This window comes from Panulirus ornatus, chromosome 12 (assembly GCF_036320965.1).
Source record: "Panulirus ornatus isolate Po-2019 chromosome 12, ASM3632096v1, whole genome shotgun sequence".
In the NCBI taxonomy this organism is placed as follows: Eukaryota; Metazoa; Arthropoda; class Malacostraca; order Decapoda; family Palinuridae; genus Panulirus; species Panulirus ornatus.
This window is the reverse complement of record NC_092235.1, coordinates 66,596,112-66,621,860: the sequence shown is the minus strand read 5'-3', so window position 1 is coordinate 66,621,860 and position 25,749 is coordinate 66,596,112. Positions and strand designations below refer to the sequence as shown.

General features: G+C 40.4%; 1 protein-coding gene across 1 annotated transcript in view; it reads right to left on the bottom strand.

Moving 5' to 3' along the window:
• Positions 1 to 25,749, bottom strand: part of LOC139752158 (uncharacterized) — a 105,576-nt gene that overhangs the window by 50,436 nt on the left and 29,391 nt on the right. The window contains exons 4-5 of the mRNA XM_071668094.1: positions 25,482 to 25,630; positions 20,144 to 20,333 (exon numbers count right to left, since the gene is read on the bottom strand). Coding sequence (XP_071524195.1) covers positions 20,144 to 20,333; positions 25,482 to 25,630 — 339 coding nt within the window. The remainder of the gene's footprint in view (positions 1 to 20,143; positions 20,334 to 25,481; positions 25,631 to 25,749) is intronic.

Genomic DNA, 25,749 nt, shown 5'->3' with positions numbered 1-25,749 from the left:
TCAGAGGGTGCAAAACCCACCTGGTAGACTAAATGCTAACCTGCATCATATCTTCACTAGGATGGAGAGAGAAAAAATGCTTGCAATGCCATGTGTGCTCTTGACTGAGAAGGGAGAAAGGCACTAACTGGCACAGTTGATGTTTGTGAGATGGCACTGTATATATAGTCATAGGATGAGGGAGGAGGTAAAAGTTATGGAAGCAATGAAGAACTGGGCAAAAATGGGTATGTTTGATGGAAAAAGTAGTCCTAACAATATCATCCACATGTGAGGCATGGGCTATAGCTAAGGCTGCATGGAGGATGATGGATATGTTAGAAATCATATGTTTGACACAATATGTGGTGAGGTGGTTTGATCCTGTAAGTAAAGACAGGGTAAGAAAGCTGAGTGGAAATAAAAAGTGTGGCTAAGAAAGCATGGGAGGATGTGTTGAAATGGTTTGGACATACGGAAAGAATGAGTAAGGAAAGGTGACAAAGAGGATACACATGTCTGAAGTGGAGAAAACAAAAATGGTGAGACCAAGTTGGAGATGGAAGGATGCAGCAAAAATGATTTTCAGCAATTGGTCCCGAAAATGCAGGAGGGTGTAAGGTGTGCAAAGGATATGGGTGAATTGAACGATGTGGTATATTGGGGTCAATGTGCTGGGACAGGACCAGGACATGTGAAGCATCCAGGGTAAACCAGCAAAGGTCAGAGGCCCAGATGTGGAGGGGGAGTTGTGGTTCTGGAGCATTACACATAAGAGATTAACAATGGAAAATGTAGTGGATGTGGCTATTCTTTGTCCCTGGTGCTAACTTGCTAACACAGAAAAAGGAGATCAAGTATGAAAGAAAAAATCAATTTCCCAAGAGTAATCCCTGGAAACATATCAAAAATGTACAAGACAAAGATACATGAAATCTCAGAAGGGAATGGGAATGATAATATTCATCCAATGAGATACTCTGTGATCTAGGAAATCTAAAAGGAGTGATTACAGAAACTTTCAAAACAAGATTAGACTCGGGGTTTTGTCCATAACAGTGAAGGTCAGTGAAAGATGAAAGTGGAAACAATGGCAAATGAAACAGACAGGATGATGTAGTATGCACATGGGATGGCTGTACTGAGGAGGATAGGAAGATGTACAAGAATATCAAAGAGTAAAAGAAGGTGAATGGATTGCACCTACAGTCAAGAGCAAGTAAAATAAGACATACAAACTATACAAACTTTAAATGCCAAATTTGCAAATACATAAAGTATGTCTCCCTCCAACAAAAAGCATCTTCCCTTCAATTTAAAACAAATGCATCTTCAATACAACCTTGATAAATCTTGATCCACTTCACCCTCGAAAAAACACATCTTCATTACATCCTTGACAAACTTAAATTCATTTCATCCAGACCAACATATTTCTCCTTCAATTCTAAAAAAAAAATGTACATTATATACACACTGCACTCCACTGGCCTTGGAAATGCATCTTCATTTCACGATCAAGCCTCTATCCTATGAACTGACCATCAAGGGCAAGGTCAATGGTTAGGGTACTGATTCCTGGATGGGGGAAATCTCCCTCCTGAGAGGGGAACAAAATAAAAAACATGGTAACAACCAGAGATAAGTTGAAATAAAAACTGAGATGTCTTAGGAATTTAGCATTAGTGCAATAGAGTACAACAAATCAAAAGGTAAATGACTGAGCATCACTATCAATCATCTTACCATGAGAAATGGCACAAAAGATTTAAATTGACATACCTGTACAAGTCCAAATCCTCAGTATGCCAAGCAAAATGTGGTTTTCCACATGCCAAAGTAAAGGTATGCAGTATTCACTCCTTCAATGCTAATTCCATAGTCTTCATTGACATAGTCCAAAATTGACCCCAAGCAGTTGATGTTCCATTCCGGGAAAATATCATCATCTTGTACTCTATATAATACAATGAACAAATGTAAATCCATTTCTTACACATGCATATTTTCATGCTTTGAGAGACTGGTCACTGCACCTTAAGAAGCACAAAAACTAATAGTGAAAGTCTGGAGAAAAGCAACCAAGATAGGTAACAGAATTAAGAGAGCTGAGTTACAAGCCCCTCCTAGCCCATCTAAAACCCAAGTTGCATATCCTGTAATTCATGTAGATATCCTGAATTTTTAACTTTCTAAAATGGGAAACAGAAGAAGGAGTCACGCGGGGAGTGCTCATCCTCCTCGTAGGCTCAGACTGGGGTGTCTAAAGTGTGTGGATGTAACCAAGAGGTGAAAAAAGGAGAATAGGTAGTATGTTTGAGGAAAGGAACCTGGATGTTTTGGCTCAGAGTGAAACGAAGCTCAAGGGTAAAGGGGAAGAGTGGTTTGGGAATGTCTTGGGAGTAAAGTCAGGGGTTAGTGAGAGGACAAGAGCAAGGGAAGGAGTAGCAGTACTCCTGAAACAGGAGTTGTGGGAGTATGTGATAGAATGTAAGAAAGTAAATTCTCGATTAATATGGGTAAAACTGAAAGTTGATGGAGAGAGATGGGTGATTATTGGTGCATATGCACCTGGGCATGAGAAGAAAGATCATGAGAGGCAAGTGTTTTGGGAGCAGCTGAATGAGTGTGTTAGTGGTTTTGATGCACGAGACCGGGTTATAGTGATGGGTGATTTGAATGCAAAGGTGAGTAATGTGGCAGTTGAGGGAATAATTGGTATACATGGGGTGTTCAGTGTTGTAAATGGAAATGGTGAAGAGCTTGTAGATTTATGTGCTGAAAAAGGACTGATGATTGGGAATACCTGGTTTAAAAAGCGAGATATACATAAGTATACGTATGTAAGTAGGAGAGATGGCCAGAGAGCGTTATTGGATTACGTGTTAATTGACAGGCGCGCGAAAGAGAGACTTTTGGATGTTAATGTGCTGAGAGGTGCAACTGGAGGGATGTCTGATCATTATCTTGTGGAGGCTAAGGTGAAGATTTGTATGGGTTTTCAGAAAAGAAGAGTGAATGTTGGGGTGAAGAGTGTGGTGAGAGTAAGTGAGCTTGGGAAGGAGACTTGTGTGAGGAAGTACCAGGAGAGACTGAGTACAGAATGGAAAAAGGTGAGAACAATGGAATAAGGGGAGTGGGGGAGGAATGGGATGTATTTAGGGAATCAGTGATGGATTGCACAAAAGATGCTTGTGGCATGAGAAGAGTGGGAGGTGGGTTGATTAGAAAGGGTAGTGAGTGGTGGGATGAAGAAGTAAGATTATTAGTGAAAGAGAAGAGAGAGGCATTTGGACGATTTTTGCAGGGAAAAAAATGCAATTGAGTGGGAGATGTATAAAAGAAAGAGACAGGAGGGTCAAGAGAAAGGTGCAAGAGGTGAAAAAGAGGGCAAATGAGAGTTGGGGTGAGAGAGTATCATTAAATTTTAGGGAGAATAAAAAGAGGTTCTGGAAGGAGGTAAATAAAGTGCGTAAGACAAGGGAGCAAATGGGAACTTCAGTGAAGGGCGCAAATGGGGAGGTTGATACCAAGTAGTGGTGATGTGAGAAGGAGATGGAGTGAGTATTTTGAAGGTTTGTTGAATGTGTTTGATGAAAGAGTGGCAGATATAGGTGTTTTGGTCGAGGTGGTGTGCAAAGTGAGAGGGTTAGGGAAAATGATTTGGTAAAACAGAGAAGAGGTAGTAAAAGCTTTGCGGAAGATGAAAGCCGGCAAGGCAGCAGGTTTGGATGGTATTGCAGTGGAATTTATATAAAAAAGGGGGGTGACTGTATTACTGGACTGGTTGTAAGGTTATTTAATGTATGTATGACTCCTGGTAATTATATGGGAGGGTATTGATTGAGAGGGTGAAGGCATGTACAGAGCATCAGATTGGGGAAGAGCAGTGTGGTTTCAGAAGCAGTAGAGGATGTGTGGATCAGGTGTTTGCTTTGAAGAATGTATGTGAGAAATACTTAGAAAAGCATATGGATTTCTATGTAGCATTTATGGATCAGGAGAAGGCATAGTATAGAGTTGATAGAGATGCTCTGTGGAAGGTATAAAGAATATATGGTGTGGGAGGCAAGTTGTTAGAAGCAAGTGAAAAGTTTTTATCGAGGATAGTAAGGCATGTGTACGTGTAGGAAGACAGGAAAGTGATTGGTTCTCAGTGAATGTAGGTTTGCGGCAGGGGTGTGTGATGTCTCCATGGTTGTTTAATTTGTTTATGGATGGGTGTTTTTAGGAGGTGAATGCAAGAGTTTGGAAAGAGGGGCAAGTAATGAAGTCTGTTGGGGATGAGAGAGCTATGGGAAGTGAGTCAGTTGTTGTTCGCTAGAAGATACAGCGCAGGTGACTGATTCATGTGAGAAAACTGCAGAGGCTGGTGACTGAGTCTGTAAAGTGTGTGAAAGAAGAAAGTTAAGAGTAAATGTGAATAAGAGCAAGGTAATTAGGTACAGTAGGGTTGAGGGTCAAGTCAATTGGGAGGTAAGTTTGAATGGAGAAAAACTGGAGGAAGTAAAGTGTTTTAGATATCTGGGAGTGGATCTGGCAGCGGATGAACCATGGAAGCGGAAGTAGATCATAGGGTGGGGGAGGGGGCGAAAATCCTGGGAGCCTTGAGAATGTGTGGAAGTCGAGAACATTATCCCGGAGAGCAAAAATGGGTATGTTTGAAGGAATAGTGGTTCCAACAATGTTGTATGGCTGCGAGGCGTTGGCTATGGATAGAGTTGTGCGCAGGAGGATGGATGTGCTGGAAATGAGATGTTTGAGGACCATGTGTGGTGTGAGGTGGTTCGATCGAGTAAGTAACGTAAGGGTAAGAGAGATGTGGAAATAAAAAGAGCGTGGTTGAAGAGAGCAGAAGAGGGTGTTTTGAAATGGTTTGGGCATATGGAGAGAATGAGTGAGGAAAATTGACCAAGAGGGTATATGTGGTCGGAGGTGGAGGAACGAGGAGAAGGGGAGAAACCAATTGGAGGGGGAAAGATGGGGTGAAAAAGATTTTTGGGGGTGATCGGGGCCTAACATGCGGAGTTTAAAGAGGGCAAGAATAGATGAATTGGATCGTGTGGTTACCGGGATTGACGTCGTCAGTGGTTGAATCAGGGCATACAACATTGTTGGAACCACTATTCCTCAAACATGCCATTTTTGCTTTCCGGGGATAATGTTCTCGACTTCCACACATTCTTCAAGGCTCCCCCCGGATTTCGCCCCCCCCCCCCCACCCTATGATCCACTTTCCCTTTCCCTGGGTTTCCCTCCGCTCCAGAAACCACTCCCAGATATCTAAAACACTTTTCACCTCCATTTTTCTCCATTAAAATTACCTCCCAATGACTTGACCCTCAACCCTACTGTACCTAATACCTGCTCTTATTTACATTTACTCTTAACTTTCTTCTTTCACCCCACTTTACCAAACTCAGTCACCACCCCTTTTGCCGTTTCTCACATGAATCGCCACCAACGGGTGTATCATCAGCAACAACAACTACTCACTTCCCAAGCTCCCTCATCCCCAACAGACTTCCCCTTTGCCCCCCCTCCCAAAACTCTTGCATTCACCCCCTAACAACCCCCTCCATAAAAAAAAATTAAACAACCATGGAGACATCCACACCCCCCGCAAACCCATTCCTGAGCCAATCACTTTCCTTTCCTACACGTACCATGCCTTACATCCTCGATAAAAACTTTTCACTGCTTCTAACAACTTGCCTCCCACACCATATATTCTTAATACCTTACCACAGAGCATCTCTATCAACTCTATCATAATGCCTTCTCCAGATCCAATAAATGCTACCTACAAATCCATTTGCTTTTCCTAAGTATTTCTCACATACATTCTTCAAGCAAAACACCTGATCCACACATCCACTACCACTTCTGAAACCCCACTGCTCTTACCCCAATCTGATTCTCTGTACATTCCTTCACCCTCTCAAATCAAAACCTCCATATAATTTACCAGGAATACTCAAAACAAACATTATACCTCTGTATTTGAGCACTCACTTTCTTATCCCCTTTGCCTTATGTACAATGGCACTAAGAAACGCATTCCCGCTCAATCCACAGTGCCCACACCATGAGTCATACAATGCATAAATAACCTTACCAACCTCATCAACAATACAGTCACCCGCCTTATATTTAATAAATTTTCACTGTAAAACAAGAATACCATCCAAACCTGCTGCCTTGCCGGCTTTCATCTACCGGCAAAGCTTGTTACTACCTCTCTCTGTTTACCAAATCATTTTCCCTATACACCCACACATTGCACCCACCAATCGACCAAAACAGACCCTAGTATCTGCACTCTATCATCAAACACATTCAACAAACCATCAAAATACTCACTCCATCTCCTACTTCCACATCAACACTACTTGTTATCCACCTCCCCTTTGGCGCCCTTCTCTGAAGTTCCCATTTGCACCCTTGTCTTAGATGCACTTTATTTACCTCTTCCAGAACATCTTATTTTATTCTCCCTAAAATTTAATGATACTCTCTCACCGTCCCGAATCTCATTTGCCCTTTTTTTCACCTCTTGCACCTTTCTCTTGACCACATCCTTCTCTTTCTTTTATACATCTCCCACTACAATTTTCATTTTTTCCCTGCACAAATCGTCTCAAAAAATGCTATACATCTTCTCTTTCACTAATACTCTTACTTCTTCATACCCACACTCACTACCCTTTCTAATTCACCCACCTCCCACTCTTCACATGCCACAAGATCTTTGGGCGCAATCCATCACTCTGATTCCCAAATAATCCCATTCTCCCCCACACCCCTTATCAATCCATGTTCTCACCTTTTTCCTTTCTGTACTCAGAATAAATTTCATGATATTCCTCAAAATGAAAAACTAAAAGGTGATGGTGACAATTTAATTTCAGACAGGTTAGTAATAACTCATTCTCTCCATTATGTCACACCAATCATCATAATACTCTTTAGCTCATTCATACATTCTCTCCTACTGCAAACACCTTTTGTTCAAACCTTAATCACAACCCTCCTTTTCTCCAACATTTTGATATCCAGTTCAAACAACCTTTAGAATACATTTTCATCTACAGACCCACATCTACCTACAATACCACTGAGCATATCCTTCCTTTGCCCTCAAATAATAGCCTATGCTTCCCATTTTGCTGCCAATTCTGCTCCCAGGTAAACTAAAACTTCCAAAACTAACATGTCCCTCATATCCCTTCTAAACTTAATAACCTTAAATTTAATCAAATTCACCCCCAACCTTCTCCTTTCAAACACACTAATAAACTTAGAAACAACTCCGGCAGTTTCTCTACTCAAATTTGCCATCAGAGCATGTCACAGCAAATAGTAACCAACTCCTTCCGGCATTTCCCCCAATCACCATGGCCAAAAGACAGTAGACCTGCCTCTTTTATAATCATAAGACTTGGTGACATAAAACAGGAAGTAAAAGACAGAGATAGTCAAGTGTTTCGCAATGACACACGGTAATCAAAGCCTCATTTATTTGAAGATCAAGAGAAACTTCGAAGAGACCTGGATAATATCAATCAAGAAGAAACATTAAACATATTAATGGTTCTGTGCATGCATGTGTGTGACAGATATTATTCACAATCTAAAATCTTACATGCATATAAAAATGAAAACCTTTGTAGATTTTGGAAAACATAATAATGGTTTAAATATAATGCAAAAATTTAGGTCAATGTGGCACCAAGACATCACACTCCCAAGCAGCAAAAAGAAAACATCAATCTCCTACAGACCACTGCTCATCAGCTTTCGGGACCATCGACTCCATACATCTAAATCCTGTGTATGTCATCTTCAAGGAATCTACCAATGAAAATGCTCCACTGAGGCTGAAGACGCCCTACACCCCCCCCCCTACACCTCCTCTCCTTACAAGAGTTCAGAGTGTGCAAAACCTCCTGGTAGACTAAATGCTAACCTGCATCATATCTTCACTAGGATGAGAGAGAAAAAATGCTTGCCAATGCCAATGTGTGCTCTTGACTGAGAGGGAGAAAGTGCACTAACTGGCACAGTTGATGTTTGTGAGATGGCACTGTATAAATAGACCCATAAGGAGAGGAAGGAGGTAAAGTTAAGGAAGCAAATGGAAGAACTGTGCAAAAATGGGTATGTTTTGATGTAAAAAGTATCCCTAACAATATCATCCACAGGTTATTTGCATGGCAATATCTAAAGTCTGCATGGAGGATGAAGGATATGTTAGAAATGATAATGTTGACAACAATATGTGGTGAGTAGGTTTTGATCCTGTAAGTAATGACAGGTAAGAAAGCTGAGTGGAAATAAAAAGTGTGGCTAAAGAAAGCATGGGAGGATGATGAAATGGTTTGGACATACTGAAAGAATTATAATGAAATGTTGACGAAGAGGATACACATTTCTGAAGTGGAGAAAACGAAAAAAAAGTTGAGACCAAGTTGGAGATGGAAAGGATGCAGGCAAAAAGAATTTCAGCAATTGGGTCCCCGAAAAAGCAGGAGGGTGTAAGGTGGCAAAGGATATGGGTGAATAGGAACGATGTGGTATATAGGGGTCAATGTTCAGGACAGGACCATGACAGTGACGCAACCAGGGTAAACCATGCAAATGTCAGATGAGGGGCCCAATTTGGAGTGGGATTGTGGTTCTGGAGCATTACACAAAGAGATTAACAATGGATATGATTGTATGTAGGCAATTCTTTGTCCCAGTTGCTAAACTTGCCAAACACAGAAAAAGAAGAATCAATTATGAAGAAAAAATCAATTCAAGAGTAATCCCTGTGAAACATATCAAAAACGTACAAGAACAAAGATACATGAAATCGTCAGAAGGGAATGGTGAAGATGAAAAAATTTCAACCAAAGAGATACTCTGTGATCTAGGAAATCTAAAAGTGAGTGCTTACAGAAACTATCAAAACAATATTAGACTCTTGGATTTCCATAACATGAAGTTCAGTGAAAGATGAAAGTGTAAACTAAAGGCAAAGTGTAAGAAAGGATGATGTAGTAATCACATGGGATGGCAGTAGAACGAGATGAGATAGGAAGATGTACAAGAATATCAAAGAGTAAAAGAAGTGAATGGATTGCACCTACATCATAGGGAGCAATAATATAAGACATACAAACTATAAAAACTTTTAAATGCCAATATTTTTCAAATACATAAAGTATGACTCCCTCCAACAAAAGCAATCTTCCCTTCAATTTCAACAAATGCACTTCAATACAACCTTAAAATCATGATCCACTTCTACCCCGACAAACACAAACTTCATACATCCTTGACAAACTTAAATTCATTCATCCAGTACCAACATATTTCTCCTTCAATCTAAAAAAAAAAGTACATTATATACACACTGCACTCCTCTGTCCCTTGGAAAAGCATCTTCATTTCACGATCAAGCCTCTATCCTATGAACTGACCATCAGGCAAGGTCAATGGTTAGGGTAAACTGTATCCTGGGATGGTGTGAAATCTCCCTCTGAGAGGGGAACAAAATAAAAAACATGGTAACACCAGAGATATAGTTTTAAATAAAAACTGATAATGTCTTAGGAATTTAGCATTAGTGCAATAGAAGTACAACAATCAAAATGTTTAAATGACTGTGCATTCACTAATCATCGGGTCTTACCATGAGAAATGGCACAAAGATTTTAAATTGACATACCTGTACAAGTCCATATATTCCTCAGTAACCAGCAAAATGTGGTTTTCTCCACATGCCAAAGTAAGGTAGCAGTATCACTCCTTCAATGCTAATTCCATAGTCTTCATTGACATAGTCCAAAATTGACCCCAAGTCAAGTTGATGTACCATTCCTGCGAATATATCATCATCTTGGTACTCTATATAATCAATGAACAAATGTTAATATCCCATTTCTACACACATGCATAAATGCAAAAGCTATGAGAGACTGGTCACTGCACCTTAGAAGCCCAAAGACTAATAGTGAAAGTCAGGATAAAGCAAAACCAAGATGAAAACAGAATTAAGAGAGCAGAGTAACAAGGCCCCTACCCGCCCATACTAAAAACCTAAGTTGCATATCCTGTAATTCATGTAGAATATCCTGAATTTTTTTTTAACTTTCTAAATGGGAAACAGAAGAAGGATTCACGCGGGGAGTGCTCATCCTCCTCGAAGGCTCATACTGGGGTTCTAAATGTGTGGTTATGTAACAAAGATGTGAAAAAAGGAGAGATAGTAGTATGTTTGAGAAATGGAACCAGGATGTTTTGGCTCAGATTGAAACGAAGCTCAAGTGTAAAGAAGAGTGGTTTGGGAATGTCTTGGAGTAAAGTCAGGGGTTAGTGAGAGGACAAGAGCAAGAAGGAGTAGCAGTACAACTGAAACAGGAGTTTTGGGATTATGTGATAGAATGTAAGAAAGTAAATTCTCGATTAATATGGGACAAAACTGAAAGTTTGAAGGAGAGAGAAGGGTGATACTGGTGCATATGCACCTGGGCATGAGAAGAAAAGATCATGAGAGGCAATGTTTTGGAGCAGCTGAAATAGTTGTGTTGTTGGTTTTGATGCATTAGACCGGGTTAAAGTGTTGGGTGAATTTTGAATCAAAGGTAGTAATGTGTCAGTTTAGTGAATACATGTTATACATGTGGGTGTTTCAGTGTTGTAGAAGTGGAGAATGGAGAAGAGCTTGTAGATATATGTGCGAAAAAGGACTATGAATTGGGAAAAACTGGTTTAAAAAGCGAGATATACATAAGTTATACTTATGATAAATAGGAGATTGTCCAGAGAGTGTTTATTGGATTATGTGTTAATTGACAAGGCAACGCGAAATAGAGACTTTTGGATGTTAATGTGCTGGAGATGGTGCAACTGGAGGGATGTCTTATCATTATCTTGTGGAGGCTAAGGTGAAGATTTTTTATGGGTTTATCCAGAAAAGAAGAGTGAATGTTGGGAGTGAATAGTGTGTGAGATTTAAGTGAGCTTGGGAAGGAGACTTGTGGGAGGAAGAACCATGAGAGACTGAGTACAGAATGGAAAAAGGTGAGAACAATGGAAATAAGGGGAGTGGGGGAGGAATGGATGTATGTTAGGGAAACAGTGATGGATTGCAAAAGATGCTTGTGGCATGAGAAGATGGGAGTGGGTTGATTAAAGGTAGTGAGTGATGGGATGAAGAATAAGATAATTAGTGAAAGAGAATAGAGAGCATTTGGACGATTTTTGCAGGGAAAAAAATGCAATTGAGTGGGAGATTATAAAAGAAGAGAACAGAGGTCAAGAGAAAGGTGGCCAAGAGGTGAAAAAGAGGGCAAATGATAGTTGGGGTGAGAGAGTATCATAAAATTTTATGAGGAATAAAAAGAGGTTCCTGGAAGAGGTAAATAAAGTGCGTTAAGACAAGGGAGCAAATGGGAACTTCAGTGAAGGCGCAAATGGGGAGTGATACAAGAGTGGTGGATGTGAGAAGGAGATGGCTGATTATTTTGAAGGTTTGTTTTGAATGAGTTTGATGATAGAGTGGCAGAAATAGAGGTGGTTTATTGGTCAAGAAGTGAGTGGTGTGCAAAAAGTGAGAGGGTTAGGGAAAATGATTTGGTAAACAGAGAAGAGTAGAAAAAGACTATTGCGGAAGAAGAGAAGCCGGCAAGTCAGCAGTTTTGGAGTATTGGCAGTGAAATTTATTAAAAAAGGGGTTGACTGTATTACTGACTGGTTTTGTAAGGTTATTTAATGTATGTATGACTCCTGGTAATTTAAATGGTAAGGGTATAGATAGAGAGGGAGAAGCAATGTACAGATCATCAGATTGGGGAAGAGCAGTAGGTTTTCGAAGCAGTATAGGATGATTTGATCCGGTGTTTGCTTTGAAGAATGTATGTGACAATACTTAGAAAAGCAATAAGGATTTCTAATTTATCATTTAAGGATCAGGAGAAGGCATATGTATAGAGTTTAATAGAGATGCTCTGTGGAAGGTATTAAGAATATATTGGTGGTGGGAGGCAAGTTTTTAGAAGCATTGAACAGTAATTATCGAGGATGAAAGGCATGTGAACTGTGAAGGAAGACAGAAATTGATTGGTTCTCAGTGAATGTAGTTTGCTGCAGGGGTGTGTTATGGACTCCATGGTTTTTTTAAATGTTTATGGATGGGGTTGTTAGGGAGGTGAATGCAATAGTTGATAGAAAGAGGTGTCCAAGTATGAAGTCTGTTGGGGATGAGAGAGCTTGGGAAGTGAGTCAGTTTTGATTGTTCGCATGAGAAACAGCGCTGGTACGATTCATGTGAGGAAACTGCAGAATGCAGGTGACTGAGTCATGGAAAAGTGTGTGAAAGAAGAAAGTTACAGAGTAAATGTAATAGAGCAAGGTAATAGGTACAGTAGGGTTGAGGGTCAAGTCACTTGGGAGGTAGTTTTGAATGGATAAAAACAGAGGAAGTAAAGTGTTTTAAGATATCTGGGAGTGGATCTGCAGCGATGGAACCATTGAATCGGAAGTAGATCATAGGGTGGTGGAGGGGCGAGAAAATCCAGGGAGCCTTTATGAATGTTGTTGAAGTCAGAGAACAATATCCCGGAGAGCAAAAATGGGTAGAATGAAGGAATAGTGGTTCCAACAAAGTTTGTATGGCTGCGAGGCGTTGGCTTATGGATAGAGTAGTGCGCAGAGGATGGATGTCAGGAAATGAGATGTTTTGATGACAATGTGTGGTGTGAGGTGTTCGACATCGAGTAAGAACGTAATGGTAAGAGAGATGATGTGGAAAAAAAAATAGGCGTGTTGAGAGAGCAGAAGAGGGTGTTTATTGAAATGGTTTGGGCATATGGAGAGAATGAGTGAGAAAGATTGACCAAGAGGATATATGTGGTCGTAGTGAGGAAGCGAGGAGAATTGGGAGACCAAATTGGAGGTGGACGAAGAGGGGGTGAAAAAGATTTTGTGTGATCGGGGCCTGAACATGCAGGAGGGTGAAAAAGGAGGGCAAGGAATAAGTGAATTGAGATCGATGAGGATAACCGGGTTTTGACGTGCTGTCGTGGATTGAATCAGGGCATACAACTTGATTGGAACCAGACTATTCACTTCAAACATGCCCATTTTTGCTTTCCGATATAATGTCTCGACTTCCCCACACATTCTTCAAGGCTGTCCCAGGATTTTTTCGCCCCCTCCCCCACCCAATGAATCCACTTCCGCTTCCATGGATCCATTCCGCTGCCAGATTCCACTCCAGATAACTAAAACATTTACTCCTCCAGTTTTGCTCCATTCAAACTTACCTACGCCAAGTTGACTTGACCCACAACCCTACTGTGTACCTAATTACCTGCTCTTATTCACATTACTCTTAACTTTCTTCTTTCACAACACTTTACCAAAACTCAGTCACCAGCTTCTGCAGTTTCCACACATGAATCAGCCAACAGCGCTGTATCATCAGCTCGGAACAACAACTGAACATCACTTTCCCAAGCCTCTCATCCATCCACAACAGACTTCGACACTTGCCCCTCTCTCTCTACTCTCCAAAACATCTTGCAAGTTCTCCACTCCCTAACAACCCAACCAGTAACAAATTAAACAACCATGGAGACATCACACACCCCTGCCGCAAACCTACAATCACTGAGTAACAATCACATTCCTGTCTTCCTACACTTACACATGACCTTACATCCTCGATAAAAACTTTTACACAGCTTCTAACCAACTTGCCTCCCTACACCATATATTCTTGTAAAGTATTTACAAAGTAATTATGGCCTTTTCTTTTTTCTACAAATACAATTTAATTCCTATGGAGTCACTCATTCTATATAACACAATAATTCTAGACTAAGAACAGCTTGGCGTACATTGATTAAAAAGCAAGAAAAAGTTGTTTAGAAATAAAACTACCCATAAAGATTATCTGCATCAACTGAATATGAATGACGTAATGTGCAATCTCGAAAAACAGATATTCAAAGAATAATTTGTGCTAAAGCAAAATAAAAAAAATGAAATGTAAATACGCATAAAAAAGGTGTGGAATGGGAAAAAATCTCAGCAGTACACCATATATCAGGCAGAGCTAATGGGAATTTCCATCATTCATAAAGCAAACTATGACCCTACCACAAGAAGTCAGGAGAACTATAAGGACATTTATATTATTTTTTCTTGTTAAGAATAAGAACTCTAACCAATTGCCCAAGTCATGTTCTAAAAAAGGACTCTACCAATTTCCAATGTCATAAAAAAGCAATTAGCATTATATTTCAAATGAAATCCCTCCACACCCGAATTTCTTACACCTAACAAGCAGGTAACAATTAATTGGGTTATAAATGATTCAGACATAGGGAACGCAATCAGAACGAGGAAAATTTTTTTTTGGACTAGATCTACAAGAAGAAAACTTTACGAAACAAAGTATGAGCATTTAGGTAGAAGAAGTAGGTAGGAGCACCAGATAAAAATCATCACGTACATTCGGTAGGAGCCTCTGAAAAATACTGACATTAAAAACTTGCCCTCTGCTAATGGCCTGTTTTTAAGGGTGAGCACTAAAGGCTAAGAAGGGGCTCTGATGTTTTCTAGTATGAGACTGTTGCCAGCACGAGATAAGAACGGTTCTTTTCTATATGAACTGATGCTGTCAGTTAACATGAAATGATTACAAAACACCACAAAAAATCCCACTAAAGGTGGTGGTGGTCAAGAAGAGCATTTTATCATTGATCAACATACACGGAGATGAGGCTTAGTAAAGTGAGGAAAAAAATGATTTATATCAAGTAAAAGTACAAATGAAGTTATGTGTGGCTTGTATAAAATAACAATATAGCAATGTTAAGAGATGGTGGCAATCCAGTTAGTTTTAACCTGGAGGAAGAAAGGTTTTGAAAAGAGCAGAGCATACAGGATTATGGCTTGCTAGCTAAAGGGAAATAATCAGAAAAAGTCAAGAGAAGCATAGGAGATGCCGCACCAACATATAAAATCTACAAAAAACAAGTGATAGGGTCCGCAAAAGCCAGAGGCTGATAAACATAAATTACTGATTATTGGTTTGAAGGATCATACACCAAATAAAGGATGAAAGTAGAAATATAGAAGTCAATAAAAGGATACTGATGCTACTGAATTGGCCAGTGCAATCTTGGTGTAATAAAGGAAAATAGAAATGGTGGTTTTATAATTACTATCCCAAGGATATCTAGTTATGGCTATATTTGACTTGAAGATCAATTAGCTATCAAATTCACCTGCAATCACTGTGCACAACACTGAACGCTGAAAGCTCAGGTATAATACGATCACATACTATCATATAAACAGTTCCAAGGGCTTTTAACAAGAACACCTTAGGTCACTTGGACAGAACATTATCAGGGGTCACAGCCCACTTGATTCATATATTTATCCAAGTTCAGTGCTCAAAATAAACATAAGGTTTTTCCACAAAAAGAATAGCCTTTTCAATATTTCACTACAAACTGTTGACTGCCAACCTAGATTAACCAACTCTATTCCCACCTGCATACTTACTACTTTCCATACTACACAAAACACTAAATCTGTCCCACAAAACACACTTTCTTTGTTTTCTGAGGGGGAAATGATAAGCAATTATACTGAGTTGAGTGGAATGCGTTCTGGGATATGTTAAGGGTATATGGGGTGGGGGACAACTGCTGAGTGGTGTGAAGCCTTTTCATTGGAGAATATGCATGTGAAAGGCATTCTTAACTATGAGACATTAACAATAACAGTAAATAATGAATTATCAAAAAGAATGGAGACAATTCAAAATCCACCAATTAGCTTAATAAACGGAAAAAAATGTCAAAGACTTTTCAAAGAGACACAAGTTTATTAACCTTTACATCTGAGCAGTTATGCCCCCTGAGACATCAGCTCTCATAAATAGGGGAAACGTAAGGTGAAGTTTTTCCATACTTATCCGCTCCCAGTCATCATAATTTTGAGGTGTTTTGGTGGTCGATACTGAAAAAGTAATAGAATGTAACACTCCAATTCAAGCACCAAATTAAAAAAACAAGAAAAATAAACTGGTGTGGGGTGGGTCAGGGAGAGAGACATAGAACCCATCCTCCACTATATCAAAAATACCGATATAAACGCTAAATTAAACTAGTACAATCAACTACAAAGGGTCATAGATACTACAACAAGTATGAGACGCATTCTTCAACTGTTCCTCTTACTATCGTGCTAACATGGGAAAAAAGACATATGAAAAAAGAAAAGGGGGGGATAAGAAGAAAGACTACTTTCCACGTATTCCCACAGTAAATGTAAAGGTGACTGAAAACAGTGGGATTGGGAGGCGCGAAATCTTTCTCTTTTCATACTATAGTTTCTAAAATATGAAACAGATGGAACCACGTGAGTAGTGCTCATCCTCCATGAAGTTCAGAACTTCAGGTCTGATATAACCAAGATAAAAAGAGGCAGGCAAGGTTTGGATGGTATTGCAGTGGATTTATTAAAAAAGGGGGTGACTGTATTATTGACTGGTTGGTACGGTTTCCATAATGTATGTATACATCATTGTGAGGTGCCTGAGGATTGGCGGAATGCGTGCATCAGTGCCAATTTGTACAAAGGCAAATGGGGATAAGAGTGATTGCTCAAATTACAGAGGTATAAGTTTGTTGAAGTATTCCTGGTAAATTAGATGGGAAGGTATTGATTGAGATGTAAGGCATGTACAGAGCATCAGACAGGGAAGAGCAAGTGTGGTTTCATGAAAGTGTAGAGGACGTGTGATCAGGTGTTTGCTTTGAAGAATGTATGTGAGAAATATTTAGAAAAGCAAATGGATTTGTATGTAGCATTTATGGATCTGGAGAAGGCATATGATAGAGTTGATAGAGATGCTCTGTGGAAGTTACTAAGAATATACGGTGTGGGAGGCAAGTTGTTAGAAGCAGTGAAAAGTTTTTATCAAGGATGTAAGGCATGTGTACATGTAGAAAGAGAGGAAAGTGATCGGTTCTCAGTGAATGTAGGTTTGCGACGGGTGTGTGATGTCACCATGGTTGTTTAATTCGTTTATGGATGGGGGTTGTTAGGGATGTGAATGCAAGAGTTTTGGAAAGAGGGGCAAGCATGCAGTCTGTTGTGGACGAGAGAGCTTGGGAAGTGAGTCAGTTGTTGTTCGCTGATGATACAGCGCTGGTGGCTGATTCATGTGAGAAACTGCAGAAGCTGGTGACTGAGTTTGGTAAAGTGTGTGAAAGAAGAGAGTTGAGAGTAAATGTGAATAAGAGCAAGGTTGTTAGGTACAGAAGGGTTGAGGGTCAAGTCAATTGGGAGGTAAGTTTGAATGGAGAAAAACTGGAGGAAGTGAAGTGTTTTAGATATCTGGGAGTGGATTTGGCCGTGGATGGAACCATGGAGCGGAAGTGAATAATAGGGTGGGGGAGGGGGCAAAAATTCAGGGAGCGTTGAAGAATGTGTGGAAGTCGAGAACATTATCTCGGAAAGCAAAAATGGGGATGTTTGAAGGAATAGTGGTTCCAACAATGTTATATGGTTGCAAGGCGTGGGCTATGGATAGACTTGTGCGCAGGAGGGTGGATGTGCTGGAAATGAGATATTTGAGGACAATATGTGGTGTGAGGTGGTCTGATCGAGTAAGTAATAATAGGGTAAGAGAGATGTGTGGTAATAAAAAGAGCGTGGTTGAGAGAGCAGAACAGGGTGTTTTGAAATGGTTTGGTCACATGGAGAGAATGAGTGAGGAAAGATTGACCAAGAGGATATATGTGTCAGAGGTGGAGGGAACGAGAAATGGGAGACCAAATTGGAGGTGGAAAGATGGAGTGAAAAAGATTTTGAGTGATCGGGGCCTGAACATGCAGGAGGGTGAAAGGTGTGCAAGGAATAGAGTGAATTGGAACGATGTGGTATACCGGGGTCGACGTGCTGTCAATGGATTGAACCGGGGCATGTGTAGCGTCTGGGGTAAACCATGGAAAGTTCTGTGGGGCCTGAATGTGGAAAGGGAGCTGTGGTTTTGGTGCATTATTATATGACAGCTAGAGACTGAGTGTGAACGAATGTGGACTTTGCTGTCTTTTCCTAGCGCTACCTCGCACACATGAGGGGGGAGGGGGTTGTTATTTCATGTATGGTGAGGTGGCGATGGGAATAAATAAAGGCAAACAGTATGAATAATGTACATGTGTATATATTTATATGTCTGTGTATATATATGTATACGTTGAGACATATAGGTATGTATATATGCGTGTGTGGACGTGTATGTATATACATGTATATGTGGGTGGGCTGGGCCATTCTTTCGTCTGTTTCCTTGCGCTACCTTGCTAACGCGGGAGACAGCGACAAAGCAAAATAAAAATAAAAATATGTATATATGTATATATATGGTGGCTGATTCATGTGAGAAACTGCAGAAGCTGGTGACTGAGTTTGGTAAAGTGTGTGAAAGAAGAAAGTTAAGAGTAAATGTGAATAAGAGCAAGGTTATTAGGTACAGTAGGGTTGAGGGTCAAGTCAATTGGGAGGTGAGTTTGAATGGAGAAAAACTGGAGGAAGTGAAGTGTTTTAGATATCTGGGAGTGGATCTGGCAGCGGATGGAACCATGGAAGCGGAAGTGGATCATAGGGTGGGGGAGGGGGCGAAAATTCTGGGAGCCTTGAAGAATGTGTGGAAGTCGAGAACATTATCTCGGAAAGCAAAAATGGGTATGTTTGAAGGAATAGTGGTTCCAACAATGTTGTATGGTTGCGAGGCGTGGGCTATGGATAGAGTTGTGCGCAGGAGGATGGATGTGCTGGAAATGAGATGTTTGAGGACAATGTGTGGTGTGAGGTGGTTTGATCGAGTAAGTAACGTAAGGGTAAGAGAGATGTGTGGAAATAAAAAGAGCGTGGTTGAGAGAGCAGAAGAGGGTGTTTTGAAATGGTTTGGACACATGGAGAGAATGAGTGAGGAAAGAATGACCAAGAGGATATATGTGTCGGAGGTGGAGGGAACGAGGAGAAGAGGGAGACCAAATTGGAGGTGGAAAGATGGAGTGAAAAAGATTTTGTGTGATCGGGGCCTGACCATGCAGGAGGGTGAGGGGAGGGCAAGGAATAGAGTGAATTGGAGCGATGTGGTATACCGGGGTTGACGTGCTGTCAGTGGATTGAATCGGGGCATGTGAAGCGTCTGGGGTAAACCATGGAAAGCTGTGTAGGTATGTATATTTGCGTGTGTGGACGTATGTATATACATGTGTATGGGGGTGGGTTGGGCCATTTCTTTCGTCTGTTTCCTTGCGCTACCTCGCAAACGCGGGAGACAGCGACAAAGAAAAAGAAAAAAAAAAAAAAAATGTGTGTATATGAGAGGATGGATCTTTCTTTGTTTCCTGGTGCTACCTTGCTGACGTGGGAATCAAGTATAACAAATATAAATAATAATTTCTTTAACCAAAATGCGTCTGAAAAGTCTATTTCTATAACGCAATTCTTAAAGCACATTTGTTAAAACCTAAAATCTTTTACCAGTAACACTTATGAAATGTACTTATACACAATATATATTGCATACATTAATTCATACTTGAAACATATGAAAACCAAAAGGGTATCATTCAAACATATGCTAACATAAATACTCTGATGAAGATACACAGGCACTTGAAGAACCACATGTACAAAGGGTTATCTAACAACAGGGAGGAATCAACACAACTCATATGGCAGAAAAGTCTCAAACTTACCTTGTTAGTGGAACCTCCACATTCAAATATAAGAAAATCTTTTTATACTGCTAACAATGGTAGTACCTGTTTATCACATCTGGAAACCGCCTAGAAAAGCATATATATATATATCTTCTGCCATCCTTTGAGGGGTTAGAGTAGGCTTCATGTTTGTCTGAGGTCTGGCAACTTTATGGTAGAGTACATTGTAATCCTTCCTCTGACTGAGATTACCTATGATATTGACAGGCAAATATACATACATGAAGAAATCACGATATAGGTGGAAAACACAAAAGAAAGGGATGTAAAAAAGCAGCATTCCCTAAAGAACAATGTTGGTCTGACAATATGAAAATCAAAGTGGTGCTGTATAAAAATCTTTGTCATCAACAAACCTTATCAAAAGGGATGGAGTACTGCTTGAGAATCTGTGGTGACATCAGTGACATCTTGTGACGTAGATAAGCTGGGCATGCTTTAAAAGAGTTTGGAAAGAACCCATTTGCCAACCTTTCCAATCTCCGTCCATGCTCTGGGGGAATTGCATACCAGGTCTTTGGTGCTCCAAAATGAAGGTAGTTAATGCTGCAAAATAAAAGTACCAAAAAAATTAGCTTTTTTTTTTTTTTTTTTTTTTTTTGTCGCTGTCTCCCGCGTTTGCGAGGTAGCGCAAGGAAACAGACGAAAGAAATGGCCCAACCCACCCCATACACATGTATATACATACGTCCACACACGCAAATATACATACCTACACAGCTTTCCATGGTTTACCCCAGTCGCTTCACATGCCTTGATTCAATCCACTGACAGCATGTCAACCCCGGTATACCACATCGCTCCAATTCACTCTATTCCTTGCCCTCCTTTCACCCTCCTGCATGTTCAGGCCCCGATCACACAAAATCTTTTTCACTTCATCTTTCCACCTCCAATTTGGTCTCCCTCTTCTCCTCGTTCCCTCCACCTCCGACACATATATTCTCTTGGTCAATCTTTCCTCACTCATTCTCTCCATGTGCCCGAACCATTTCAAAACACCCTCTTCTGCTCTCTCAACCACACTCTTTTTATTTCCACACATCTCTCTTACCCTTACGTTACTTACTCTATCAAACCACCTCACACCACACATTGTCCTCAAACATCTCATTTCCAGCACACCCACCCTCCTGCGCACAACTCTATCCATAGCCCACGACTCGCAACCATACAACATTGTTGGAACCACTATTCCTTCAAACATACCCATTTTTGCTTTCCGAGATAATGTTCTCGACTTCCACACATTCTTCAAGGCTCCCAGAATTTTCGCCCCCTCCCCCACCCTATGATCCACTTCCGCTTCCATGGTTCCATCCGCTGCCAGATCCACTCCCAGATATCTAAAACACTTCACTTCCTCCAGTTTTTCTCCATTCAAACTCACCTCCCAATTGACTTGACCCTCAACCCTACTGTACCTAATAACCTTGCTCTTATTCACATTTACTCTTAACTTTCTTCTTTCACACACTTTACCAAACTCAGTCACCAGCTTCTGCAGTTTCTCACATGAATCAGCCACCAACGCTGTATCATCAGCGAACAACAACTGACTCACTTCCCAAGCTCTCTCATCCACAACAGACTTCATACTTGCCCCTCTTTCCAAAACTCTTGCATTCACCTCCCTAACAACCCCATCCATAAACAAATTAAACAACCATGGAGACATCACACACCCCTGCCGCAAACCTACATTCACTGAGAACCAATCACTTTCCTCTCTTCCTACACGTACACATGCCTTACATCCTCGATAAAAACTTTTCACTGCTTCTAACAACTTGCCTCCCACACCATATATTCTTAATACCTTCCACAGAGCATCTCTATCAACTCTATCATATGCCTTCTCCAGATCCATAAATGCTACATACAAATCCATTTGCTTTTCTAAGTATTTCTCACATACATTCTTCAAAGCAAACACCTGATCCACACATCCTCTACCACTTCTGAAACCACACTGCTCTTCCCCAATCTGATGCTCTGTACATGCCTTCACCCTCTCAATCAATATCCTCCCATATAATTTACCAGGAATACTCAACAAACTTATACCTCTGTAATTTGAGCACTCACTCTTATCCCCTTTGCCTTTGTACAATGGCACTATGCACGCATTCCGCCAATCCTCAGGCACCTCACCATGAGTCATACATGCATTAAATAACCTTACCAACCAGTCAACAATACAGTCACCCCCTTTTTTAATAAATTTCACTGCAATACCATCCAAACCTGCTGCCTTGCCGGCTTTCATCTTCCGCAAAGCTTTTACTACCTCTTCTCTGTTTACCAAATCATTTTCCCTAACCCTCTCACTTTGCACACCACCTCGACCAAAACACCCTATATCTGCCACTCTATCATCAAACACATTCAACAAACCTTCAAAATACTCACTCCATCTCCTTCTCACATCACCACTACTTGTTATCACCTCCCCATTTGCGCCCTTCACTGAAGTTCCCATTTGCTCCCTTGTCTTATGCACTTTATTTACCTCCTTCCAGAACATCTTTTTATTCTCCCTAAAATTTAATGATACTCTCTCACCCCAACTCTCATTTGCCCTTTTTTTCACCTCTTGCACCTTTCTCTTGACCTCCTGTCTCTTTCTTTTATACATCTCCCACTCAATTTCATTTTTTCCCTGCAAAAATCGTCCAAATGCCTATCTCTTCTCTTTCACTAATACTCTTACTTCTTCATCCCACCACTCACTACCCTTTCTAATTAACCCACCTCCCACTCTTCTCATGCCACAAGCATCTTTTGCGCAATCCATCACTGATTCCCTAAATACATCCCATTCCTCCCCCACTCCCCTTTCTTCCATTGTTCTCACCTTTTTCCTTTCTGTACTCAGAATAAATTTCATGATATTCTCAGAAATGAAAAACTATATGGGGATGTGACAATTTAATTTCAGAAAGGTTAGTAATACTCATTCTCTCCATATGTCACACCAATTCATCATATACTCTTTAGCTCATTCATACATTCTCCTCCTACTGCAACACTTTTGTCAAACCTTAATCAGCCAACCCTCCTGTTCTCAAACATTTGATATCCAGTTCAAACAACCTTTTGAATACTTTTTCATCTACAGCCCACATCTACCTACAATACCACTGAGCCTAGCCTTCTTTGCCCTCAAATATACCCTATGCTTCCATTTGCTGCCAAGTCTGCTCCCAGGTATCTAAAACATTCCAACTAACATGTCCCTCATCCCTGCTAAACTTAATAACCTTAAATTTAATCACATTCACCCCCAACCTTCTCCTTTCAAACACACTTAATAAACTTAGGAAACAACTCCGGCAGTTTCTCACTCAAATTTGCCATCAGAGCAGTGTCATCAGCAAATAGTAACCAACTCTTCCGGCATGTCCCCCAATCACCATGGCCAAAAGACTGTAGACCTGCCTCTTTTTATAATCATGACTTTGGACATAAAACAGGAAGTAAAAGACAGAGTAGTCAAGTGTTTCGCAGATGACACACGAGTAATCAAAGCATCATTATGTTGAAGATCAAGAGAAACTTCGAAGAGACCTGGATAATATCAATCAAGAAGAGAACTTAACATATTAATGGTTCTGTTGCATGCATGTGTGTGACAGATTTTATTCACAATCTAAAATCTTACATGCATATAAAAATGAAATCCTTTGTTGATTTTGGTAAACATAATTATGTTAAATTATGTAAAATTTTGTCATGTGGCACCCAAGACATCACACTCCCATGCAGCATAAAGAAAACAGCAATCTCCTACAGACCCTCTGCCATCAGCTTTCGGGACCTCGACTCCAGTACATCCTAATCCGTGTTGTCTCGTCAAGGAATCTTCCAATGAGAATGCTCCACTGTGGCTGATGACCCCTACTCCCCCCCACTTCTCCTCCTCTCCTTACAAGAGTCAGAGGGTGCAAAACCCACCTGGTAGACTAAATGCTAACCTGCATCATATCTTCACTAGGATGGAGAGAGAAAAAATGCTTGCAATGCCATGTGTGCTCTTGACTGAGAAGGGAGAAAGGCACTAACTGGCACAGTTGATGTTTGTGAGATGGCACTGTATATATAGTCATAGGATGAGGGAGGAGGTAAAAGTTATGGAAGCAATGAAGAACTGGGCAAAAATGGGTATGTTTGATGGAAAAAGTAGTCCTAACAATATCATCCACATGTGAGGCATGGGCTATAGCTAAGGCTGCATGGAGGATGATGGATATGTTAGAAATCATATGTTTGACAACAATATGTGGTGAGGTGGTTTGATCCTGTAAGTAATGACAGGGTAAGAAAGCTGAGTGGAAATAAAAAGTGTGGCTAAGAAAGCATGGGAGGATGTGTTGAAATGGTTTGGACATACGGAAAGAATGAGTAAGGAAAGGTTGACAAAGAGGATACACATGTCTGAAGTGGAGAAAACAAAAATGGTGAGACCAAGTTGGAGATGGAAGGATGCAGCAAAAATGATTTTCAGCAATTGGGTCCCGAAAATGCAGGAGGGTGTAAGGTGTGCAAAGGATATGGGTGAATTGGAACGATGTGGTATATTGGGGTCAATGTGCTGGGACAGGACCAGGACATGTGAAGCATCCAGGGTAAACCATGCAAAGGTCAGAGGCCCAGATGTGGATGGGGAGTTGTGGTTCTGGAGCATTACACATAAGAGATTAACAATGGATATGAGTGGATGTGGCTATTCTTTGTCCCTGGTGCTAACTTGCTAACACAGAAAAAGGAGATCAAGTATGAAAGAAAAAATCAATTCAAGAGTAATCCCTGGAAACATATCAAAAATGTACAAGACAAAGATACATGAAATCTCAGAAGGGAATGGGGAATGATAATATTCATCCAATGAGATACTCTGTGATCTAGGAAATCTAAAAGGAGTGATTACAGAAACTTTCAAAACAAGATTAGACTCGTGGTTGTCCATAACAGTGAAGGTCAGTGAAAGATGAAAGTGGAAACTAATGGCAAAGTGTACAGACAGGATGATGTAGTATGCACATGGGATGGCTGTACGTGAGGAGGATAGGAAGATGTACAAGAATATCAAAGAGTAAAAGAAGGTGAATGGATTGCACCTACAGTCAAGAGCAAGTAATATAAGACATACAAACTATACAAACTTTAAATGCCAATATTTGCAAATACATAAAGTATGTCTCCCTCCAACAAAAGCATCTTCCCTTCAATTTCAACAAATGCATCTTCAATACAACCTTGATAAATCTTGATCCACTTCACCCTCGACAAACACATCTTCATTACATCCTTGACAAACTTAAATTCATTTCATCCAGACCAACATATTTCTCCTTCAATCTAAAAAAAAATGTACATTATATACACACTGCACTCCACTGGCCTTGGAAATGCATCTTCATTTCACGATCAAGCCTCTATCCTATGAACTGACCATCAAGGGCAAGGTCAATGGTTAGGGTACTGATTCCTGGATGGGGGAAATCTCCCTCCTGAGAGGGGAACAAAATAAAAAACATGGTAACACCAGAGATAAGTTGAAATAAAAACTGAGATGTCTTAGGAATGTTAGCATTAGTGCAATAGAGTACAACAATCAAAAGGTTAAATGACTGAGCATCACTATCATCATCTTACCATGAGAAATGGCACAAAGATTTTAAATTGACATACCTGTACAAGTCCATATCCTCAGTATGCCAAGCAAATGTGGTTTTCCACATGCCAAAGTAAAGGTATGCAGTATTCACTCCTTCAATGCTAATTCCATAGTCTTCATTGACATAGTCCAAAATTGACCCCAAGCAGTTGATGTTCCATTCCTGGAAAATATCATCATCTTGTACTCTATATAATACAATGAACAAATGTAATATCCATTTCTTACACATGCATATATGCATGCTTTGAGAGACTGGTCACTGCACCTTAAGAAGCACAA